This window comes from Gallinula chloropus (assembly GCF_964237585.1).
Source record: "Gallinula chloropus genome assembly, chromosome: 1".
Classification (NCBI taxonomy): domain Eukaryota; kingdom Metazoa; phylum Chordata; class Aves; order Gruiformes; family Rallidae; genus Gallinula; species Gallinula chloropus.
Genome location: NC_140085.1, coordinates 115,309,905 through 115,319,836, shown reverse-complemented (window position 1 = coordinate 115,319,836; position 9,932 = coordinate 115,309,905). Strand labels below are relative to the sequence as shown.

At 45.5% G+C, this 9,932-nt stretch overlaps 1 protein-coding gene across 2 annotated transcripts in view; it reads left to right on the top strand.

Moving 5' to 3' along the window:
- Window positions 1-8,673: 8,673 nt before the first annotated feature.
- RUNX1 (RUNX family transcription factor 1) overlaps window positions 8,674-9,932 on the top strand; it is a gene marked incomplete at both ends in the record, with an annotated part of 169,060 nt that continues 167,801 nt past the window's right edge. For both annotated transcript variants that reach the window (XM_084268270.1, XM_084268269.1), the window contains one exon: window positions 8,674-8,728. In XM_084268270.1, coding sequence (XP_084124396.1) covers window positions 8,674-8,728 — 55 coding nt within the window. The remainder of the gene's footprint in view (window positions 8,729-9,932) is intronic.

Genomic DNA, 9,932 nt, shown 5'->3' with positions numbered 1-9,932 from the left:
CCACAACAAGTTTTATTGTAATCAAAAGAGAGTGTAAGTTTGGGATGCTTTTTCCCCAGCTATTGCCCTGACAGGGCCCACCAAGATGTTTGTAGGAGAAGTAATTAATGGTGGGGATATGCTGTAGGTGACCAAAGAAGCTCAAACATTGTTTTGCAGGATGTTCCGCAACTCTCAGCTGCCCTCCACTTCAACTTAGCACATCTCCAAGCCAGCAATTAATACATCCAAGCATTTTGTTTTGAGGAAAATGGGGGGGGGGGAGGGGGGGGGGGGGAACGGGAACGGGAACGGGAACGGGAACCCTAGATTATGCCATGGGGAATGCATATGGCAGGAAAGGCAAGTAAATCCAGCCTGGAAAAATTTCCTTCAAAAAGTCTATGATGATAACTTTTTTTTGCTGGTTCAAGGCAAATTGTTACTCCCACTCTGTTTCATTTAAGGCTGGATGAACAGCAGCACTCCTCTGCTTTATTTAGTGATAAGGGTTCATTTACCTGGCACTACATTCTTTTTTCATGAATGCCTGGCTCCGTTTTCTCTATCAGAATCTGCCTGCCCTCATTGCAATTCCTGCAAAACTTGTCCATTTCCCTGAACAGATCCTACCCTCTTTGAATTTATGTTTGACATTCCAATTTCTTCTAGCTTCTCTCTCCCTCTCTCTTTCCTTCTCCTCTTGACTTTTCACATGCTGTGAGATTGCTATTGCAAAAAGATGCTCCTCAATCTCTTGTTTATCCTTTTACATCACAGCTGTCTTTCCTCTGTGCTGCCTCTTACACCAAAAAGGTTCTCCCAGATCCTGCTTGTTAGGCATCTTCCCTGCTTCTAATCACACTTACACAAAATTAGTGTGCTGATCATGATCAAACAGAGCAGGGGAAACAGTTAAAACTTGTCAGGAGTGACTTTTATTAAATACATTCAAAGAAATATGGTAGGCATGTTTCAGCCAGGTTGCTTTAGCAGCTTTTAGGAACCTGAATCATTTGTACAGCATTTGGAAAATCTTCCCTGGGAATCTGTTTGCTATTTACAGGAGCTGTGTGGGGTGGGCATCCATCCATCTTTCATACTGGATCAGACTGGAGCTCCGTGTAGAGGCAGTTGCAGACTATTTTGGTAGAGGGCAGTAACCAGGTACAAATCCCAGGTCACCAGCTAGTTCACCTGGAGCCAACACATGTCATGGTACCATACTGGGAAGAGACTGGCACAGCCATAAATACAGCAACCTTCCTTGAGAACCTGGTATCAACTTCAGATCTCATGTAGCTATTACTCACAGTGTACTGATAGCCTTACAGTGAGAGCACCCTCTCATAAATGCTAAAGAGTTTTCTGAGCAATTAGACAGAATAAGGTGGTTTTGCTGGAATCCCCTGGGAAACACAAGTGCCAAGTGCAATTCTGTAAGCCCAAAAAGAAGTAGCAGATGATTAATTTGAAGCTTTTTCACTAAATTACCTGGATTACTTCTCTTTCTAAAGCAGATACTTCTTGTTAAGTAAATACTTGATTTCTTGTTTTCCTATAAAAGTAAACAATAATGAATTATCAAGTACATCCAAAAGAGCAAAGAGGGGAACAATAGCTCATTACAATATCTTGACAGTCTTACCAGTGTGCCTAAAAACATGAAAAAAAGAGGTGGCAAACCCTGCAAAATTTCCCCCCACTCATGAGTAATCCCATTGATTCCAGTAAAACAACTCATGTGAAGAAATATAAGCATGTACTACTTGTTTCACTGTGTTTGCTTTGTGACTTTACTGAGAAAAGTTCAAATTCAGTCCTTAGAGACTTAATCCAAGTTAAAATCTTGCCACTGGCTAGTGTCAGGGTAATATTTAGCTGCCTTGAGCTGTTTCTCTACTTTCATCTAGATGGGGTTTTGCTGATGGAGATAGTGAGATGGTGTAAAGTGGTGGCACTTGATGTAAAGTGAGGGCTGGGACTCTGGTTGGAATTTGCTCCCCAGTAGGTGACAAAACAAGAAAAAAAGTCAGTAGGGTGAGAAATTGCTTGTTTTTATCAGTGTGCATCACCTCTCATTAGACAGAGCTGTGCCTGTCACCAAGGAGTAGAACATCCCTGGCACTTGCTGAGTCTAGGGATGTGTGGGACAGATGTGAATTTGGGCAAACAATTCAAACCTTTACAAACCTTGGGGCAACTTTTACAAAATTTGCTGGAAAACTCAAAATGCTCAGAAGTTTTATGTGACCTCCTATTTGCAAACGACTTTAGGTGTTTATTTGGCTTTTGGAGATCTTTCCTTTTCCCCTTCTTCTCTGCAAGTTTCGTATTCCTTTATTTCCTACTTTTCTGCCTTTCCCTTCACTAGCCACCAGAATTTTATTCATTACAATCCCCAAGCAAAAGACTGATGAAAACCCCTCCAAACCTCTATGACTGCAGGGAGGAGGAGGAGTTACTGGAACTAAATAAAGCCGCTCTTGTATCCAGGCTCAAAAAGGATCAAACATGGGGGAATGATGCTGGTCAGGTTTCTGTACAAGAGCACTCTGCAGTAGAACTGGTGTAGCATTTTTGGTATGGCTGCAAAACAGGAAGACCAAAACGAAACAGTTCATTTAGGTCAGTCCTTTTTTTTTTTTTTTAGTTTAGTTATTTAATCTGGGTCAGTTTTGAAATGAAAACCTAAAGCATTTTGTTTTGGAAACTGCCAGAGTGAAATGTTCAGGGGCTGTTTTAAAAGGTTTCCACACTGTCCTCTGCTGTGCTGACACACAGCCTTGATTCATAGGAAGATCTGGTTCCTCTGACATGGCATCTCTTAATGAATTTTCTCCTCCACATTTGTTTTAATTATTATTTTCGTAACTCTTACAGCCTGTTCACAAGGTTATGAGAGGCCACCATAAGGCAGAGCTCCCTGCTGACAGCACATGACTACCAGCAGCTCCAGCTTACTACAATTCCTGTTTGCTGTTCCGTAACCTCTTAATAACTCCGCTCTTCCACAGTGATTTTGCAGGACTGCCTGGCCCGTGACATTCCCAGCCTCTCATCACAAACTCAGTGATAAGCAAGTGGTTCAGACTCAAGGTTTGTAATGCTACCACTCAATAGCAGTCACTTTTGACACATGGTGAGGGTTTAGGTTGGCAGCTGGCAGTTTTTTACTTGTAGAAAGCCTGGAAACTTGAGGGCTCTTTCTGGCACTGCTGGATAGAGGGAGACTCGTGCAACTGTTAGAAGCCTGAAGGCTTCACTTTGGCTTCCAGAAAAGTAGGAAGCAAAGGGGAGCACTGAAGGAAAATACAAATAATTTATTAAGCAAAATACCCAGGCAGCTTCTAACCTCCCCTGAGTTTCCTCTCTGCAAGATGTGTGCTAAAAGCCTTTAGAACACCACGTTGTGGCAGGGAAAACCTGGGTTGTGTTTCTTTTGGGTATGTTGGGGGTTGGTGGGAGGGTGCTATGAAGAGCAGCATGGTGCGCCTTGGCTAGTGAGGGTCTTTACCCAAACTGGACTGTGTGAGATTTAGAGTTTGCCCTTGTCTGCCAGTCTTAAGGAGATTTTTGGTCCTTTCACTGTGAGTATTTGCTTTAACCTTGCTCTGTCTCATGGACAGGACAAGTGTTTGTAAAGGAACGGCATTGTTCTGGTATTCTCCTGCTCTGGCTCGCCTCAGTCCATTCAGCACTTGTCCATCCCTGCTCGTGTTTGAACCCAACCAGCTTTGTCCCAGGCTGGGCAGGCACACCAACTGTTTCACTCTGTGAAGTCCAGGTTTCACTAGTGATGGAGCAGAGCAGTGGAGTGCATCTAACACACAGATTATGCCCCAGGGTCAAACACATCCTGCTGCCTCAAGACGTACTGTGTCTGTCTGGAAGATCTCAAGGGATTAAAGCCAGTCTAAATTGAAAGAATGAAAACTGAGAGGCTGCTATCAGTGGAGGGAAGGAAGCCTTTGTTTACATACAGCCGGTCACTTGTAGGGCAGATGGAGAGACTACACACCTCCCTACATTGTTGTGTCAAACCTCAAACTGCAAACCTGACCTCCCAACACCTCCTGAGAGCGGCCAAAATAATCCCTAAATCATTCTTGTTTGGAGCTCTCAGTAGCTTGTGGGATTTTTCAGCCTGCACGGTGGCTGTGGCACACCTAGGTAAGGAAGTGTGATTACTGTGCTCTTCGAGGAGATCCAGACTGATAAATCTAAGTGCTCAGAGCTTTTCCTACATTAATTTATCATGCCTACTGGTGAGAACTTAAGTATTTGTTCTTAAAAAAATGGGCTTCTGTTGAGGGCTTGGAGGAGGATGGTGGGGGTGGGGTATTTTTCCAAATTTTGGCAATCCTATGAGATTCCAAATGGGATCCATTGACCAAGACTTCAGAGCATGTACATGCCTGGTGTCAGGGCCTGTTTACTGGAGGTCACATTCCAGACAATTCCAGACAACTCCAGCCAATGGAGCCATGCTCTGCAGTACTAATGTAGGAAACAGATTCCAGACTGCCCTTAAACCTTTGACTCCTAGTCCATACACCAAATTAAACAAATGACTACAGGCACAATAATTTCATCCTTCCATTGTCATGTGGTTGCCTGTTAATTTTTCATGACATTTCTGTCAGCTTCTAGATCTAAGACTGATATTACTCCCTGAAGATTAACCATTATCTTACATCTTATTCACTAGAAAGCAAAGGAAGTCGAAGTACTAGTGACATGAGTTTTCTAAGGGCTTGTGTTTACAGAAACTACAGGACAGATTTAAATAAAAAGAAAAGAGACTGGCTTTAACGATGGTGCAGCTCATGTAGCAACATTTGGATGCCCTCCTTGGGGCATGAATTGTGAAATGACTGAGTTTATTTCTTTCCTCTGAGCAATGCCAGCTATGCTAACAGTACGTTTTGACAGAGATTTATTGTAGGGCTGTAGGAACAGCTGATGTGCACCCAGCATAAAATGGTACCATGGTACATTCAGCATTGCCACCAACCCTTCCCCACTTTATTAGGATTCCCAGCTTCTCTGGTGGGTATAGCAGTGGTCTCGGAGAGCAGCCATCCATCCTCTCATGTGAGTATAGCACAGACCCACATAGCACAGTCCTTTCCTTGAAAATTCAGGGTGGTTAGACCTTAATAAAGCATATTCCTCTGTGCTATTTGTGGCTGACTGGTGGCAGAGCAGAGACCGGAGTAACAGCCTACATGTCGAAACACTCAGGCCTTTCCCTTGCATCATCCGCCCTAGCTATGAGATGACAAAACCGGCCCACAGCACAGCTATGTCACATAGCATAGCTATGCCACGGCCTTCGTGGCAGATGACTGAGGCGAAGGCTTTCACATAGCTGGCATTCACTGTGCACTGGCACGCCGTGCTGCCGGGCACTGCCCAGAGCTCTGTGGATGCACATGCTCTAGCTGTCTGTCTGTCCATCCCAGCCCTGGCAGCTCTCCTGACCCAGCCTGTTGAGTATTAGAAAAAAGAAATGAAATGCAGCACAAATAGTGATTTAAGGCTGTGATTGCTGCTGCCTTCTGAAGCAGCTAGGGGCTAGAGCTCCAGCAGGAAGGGTCTCTTTCCTGGGTGCTAAAACAGAGGGTCAGAAATAAGGGGGTCTGATTTTTCACTGCCACAGCAGTGAGCTTGCCTAAGAACGCCCCTGCAGCAGCCATTTTCCTTGGGCTTGCTGAAATATGTTCCGGTTGGCCTCCTCTCAAACCTCTGATGTCATTTAAAATCTTCATAATACATCCTGCCTCTTGGGAAAGAGCAGACATATAGGCATAGGAAACTCAGTACATTACATATCTCTTCTGCATCCCTGATTTGAAAGTCTCTTTACATATATATATAAATGGTGACAGATCTGTCTGAAATGTGAGTGCTTGGCTTACCCTCACAAGGAAACGTGCCATAAAGTCCTGGTTCTGCTCTCTGGCCAGCCCAGTTAAAGTTGTATAATGGCGTTTCTGGGGCAGTTACACTGAGAAAAATGAAGCCGAATCTAAAGTACGACCAGGTGCTTCACTTGCAGCCACATCATAGCCTGTGGCACAACCCAACTGCACAGGCAGCCGAGGGAAAAATAGACACAACATCCACTCCCAGCTCTGCCACCTGCCACTGGGTTACCGGGTCACTCAGACCCCAAGCTTGGCCCGGCTTGGGGCTTTCTCCCTTTCCGTGGGAGCTCCTCCGGTCCCCGGGCTGCCGGCTCGTCCCGCCGGCCCGAGCTCCCTCTGCCGGTCCCGGCCCCGACCCGCCCACCCGCGGGCACGCAGCCCACCCGGGGCCGGGCGGAGGGCTCCGCTCCTCCCGGGAGCATCCTGCCTCCCGGGCAAGCACCCTAAGGGAGTCGGCGTTGCTTTGTCTTTGGCGGATGCTTGCTGAATTTATTTATGTGGGAGTGGAAATAGTCCAGCTCTGGGAGCGGGGAGAGAGGTTTTACCCTGGACCAGCCAAAACAGTTGGTCTGGTTGCGGTAGGATCTGTCAGAGCTGGTAAGCAAGAAAAAACCAAAACAGCTTTGAGGTACCGGGCTGATTCAAGCACAGCAGGGGTTTGAGACAGGCTCAACACGTGGTAGCCAAGTGTCCTAACCTTCCTGTTCTCGCTGCTCAGAATTGTTCTGAGATTTTTTTCTGGAAATTCATTTGGGAAAAATTCCCAGTTTCCTAGGTAATATATATCACTAGAACTGCCGCATCCTTTTGCATCATAAGAAGGTTCTCTTTCAACAGATTAACTTTTTCTGAGAAAAACCTAAAGCACACAGAAAAACACGGCTCCCCACTAAGCCTAAAAGGAAGCCAGGATGCCCAGGGAAATTGTGCTTGTGCTGGAAATGCAGGCACTGTCAGGAAATGCACTTTACTTCCATAGCTGCCATAAACAGAAAATAATCCAAATGCACTAAGCACCTAACTTTGTCTGGGGATCCCTGCTCCTTGACACTTCTGCAGAGCCCCACGGAAGCCTGGCATCAGTTTGCACAAGCAGTATCTGTGTGCCAGGGGCTCTGTCAACTCCTTGCAGGAGAAACCGCGTGTGGTTACGTCTTTGTGCTCCACCTACCAGTTTTTTTGATAATATTGCAAGGGCTTCTTGCTTTTCTTCCAAGGGAGCACTTTCACTGTGGCAGTCACTCAAAGGCTGCGGGGAGTCTCTTCCTGCTTCAGCCCTGCTGCTGGTGCCATCCTATAATTTCCATGGGTTTCTTGGCAAGGGTTTCATGGGCTTCAGTGTGCCGAACCCCAGGCTGCAAAGGTGTGAGGTCTCCTCTGGTTTGCAGTGAGGTGGGTAAGGGCTGCTGCCCACTGGTCAGAAGAGAGAAAAGGTAGACAACAGGTGGCACAGCAGCCACTTCTCTGTGCTGGTGTAAGTGACTTTGCCCCCTCCTTTTGCATTGTCAGAGCCAGAGCCAGAACTGCAAATTGATTATTAACTTTAGGACTCTTTTTTTTTTTTTTTTTCTTTTCCTCTCTCTTCTTTTGGGAAGGGAAAAGGAAATGGAAGAATTTCAGGTAATACACACCTGTTATCACCTCAGGAGATGCTGAGCTAAATTCTGAGGTTTTTACTCAGGTGTTTTCTTGAGTTGGGATCCTTCTGAAGAGAATGGGAATTGTGCTAAACAGGGACTACTGAATTTGACCTTGTGGCAGTAACTTGCAAACCTTTTCACTGGGCTCAGAGACTAGTGACCTTCAAACACTCCTTACAGGGCTCCATCAGACAGGTTCAAAATAATGTTGGGGTTTTCTGTCTCCCCTGAAAGTTTCTTTTTTTTTATTATTATTTTTTATTTAAAAAAATACCCCAAACCTCTCTAAAGTGTCCTTTTCCCTGACAGTGGTCTTCCCTACAGCTGATTCCCAATGTTTTACAGGATGACTTACACATCCTGCCTTAGCAGCAGACTAATACCCCGGGTTGAATTACTATTGAATAAGCAGCAACAAAATCTCTAACAAAATAATCAGTAGTTCCAAAAACCACAAACAACAAAACAAGCGGAGTTGAACTAACTCAGCAAGACCATTTGTAGCATCAGGGATGGTGAGTCATTTTGCTTTTCCCTCCCTCAGCAGACTCCATCGCTGCCTCGCGCAGCCCCGGGGAGGGCAGGTGGAGTGGGTAGGGCATGACTTCAGAAAGTTTAAAAAAAAAAAAAAAGAAAAAAAAAAAGTCGACATCACTCAGGTCACGTGATGCAAGGGGACCAATGGAGGCAGGTTCTGGAAAGGGGAACAGTTAAATTTGTAATTTTGGTTGTGTGAAACACTTCTTTGGGCCTCATAAACAACCACAGAACCACAAGTTGGGTACAGAGGCAGTCACACAAGAGCGGGTCCGGGATATTGGTCAGCAGGCAGGGCGAATCGTTTTGACTGCAAACCACAGAGTTTCGTAGAGTGGTAAGCATCATCAACCACAACCGATCCGCTATTTTTTTTTTCTTTTTAAGAAACAATTTCAGAGTTCTTTTAGCAAAAGAACCTTATAATCCACTTCGTGCTGCTACTGAGGCACTGGGATAAAACGGAGCGTGATGGCTGGGAGGAGGGTGGTAGCAATGACCGTTCTTCATTTTTCACTCCCTAAGGTAGAAGAAATCATATATTCCTTCACTGTAAAGAGAGAGTGAGTTTTAAAGAGGAAACAATGGCTTCGAACAGCATATTTGAGTCACTTCCTTCTTACCAGCACTTCTTGAGAGGTAAGTGCCATTCAGACTTTCTAAATATACTTTTTTACTTTCCCATACTTAAGAAAATGCATGTTTGGAGAGTATCTGGGGACATTCTTGTAGTACATGCTTTTTCCCACTTCAGTTTTCTTTGAGGCACTCTCATCAAAGCTAATATCTGGGCTTGCAGGAATACCATCTCATTACTTACTGGTCCGTTAAAGAGATTATAACAAGGACTCATTTAAGCTCTTCAAACAGCCATTGCATGCTTGTGAATTTTCTCTTCATAAATCAAAGTGTGCTAGAATAACTCACATGAATTACTGCAGATACTATAGCAGAAGCACAAGCCCCCTTAGGTTCTTTTTTTTTTTTTTTTTTTTTGGCAGAATTATGACTTTTTTGAGCCGGTGCCATGAAAAATGACAGGCAGCAGCATACAACGCGTATTACAGGCTGAAACGCGGGGAGTGAGCAGCAGGCTGGTGTGTACAGCCAGCAGAGCGTGATGCTGCCTCACTTACGCTAAACCATCAGCCTGGGTATAAGCATGTTCGCAGAGGAGAAGTCAGAAAAAGCTCAGAAACCTGCTTAACGTTAGCTGCAACTCCTGTGGCTCAGGAAAAGAAGCGGTGTGGATGAACTCAGTTTCTGTCGATGCCGCGCAGGTCTCAGATGACTGAATTACCGGCTGCAGCCACCCTTAGAGAAGTGAGGCAGTCCTGCCGTGCTGAGGGGAGGGGGACTAAAGGGCTTCACCCAGCAGTCTGTCTTTTTTTTGTCAGTGACCAAGCACACTCAGAGGCTCCTTCTAACGTACTCACAACCCCCCCATGGAGCTAATAGTTTAGTCATGGGTTATTCATACAAGTAAACCAGGGACTGGCATGAGAAGCTTGTCCGCTTCCTCATAACTACCTTTCTAAAGAGCTCACGCCTCAGCTGGACTTTTCCCCTTCCCGTGCGAGCCCTCTGACCGCTCAAGCTCTTTTTGCAGTCACGCTGCATCCCTTTAGATGATGACAAGGCACACAAAGCCCGTTGCAGACCGTTCGTTGAGCTTGGCCGGGCTGCTGCCAGAAAGCGGCACTTCATATCCCTTTATAGTTACAGTTTCCCGGCCTCACTGGCGGTGCCGGTGTGAGTCATGAGTTATTCGTATTAATAAGTGGGCTGGGGAATGCGGAAGGCTCGCCCCAGCTGCTGTGTCACAACAAGCAGCGGCTCCACC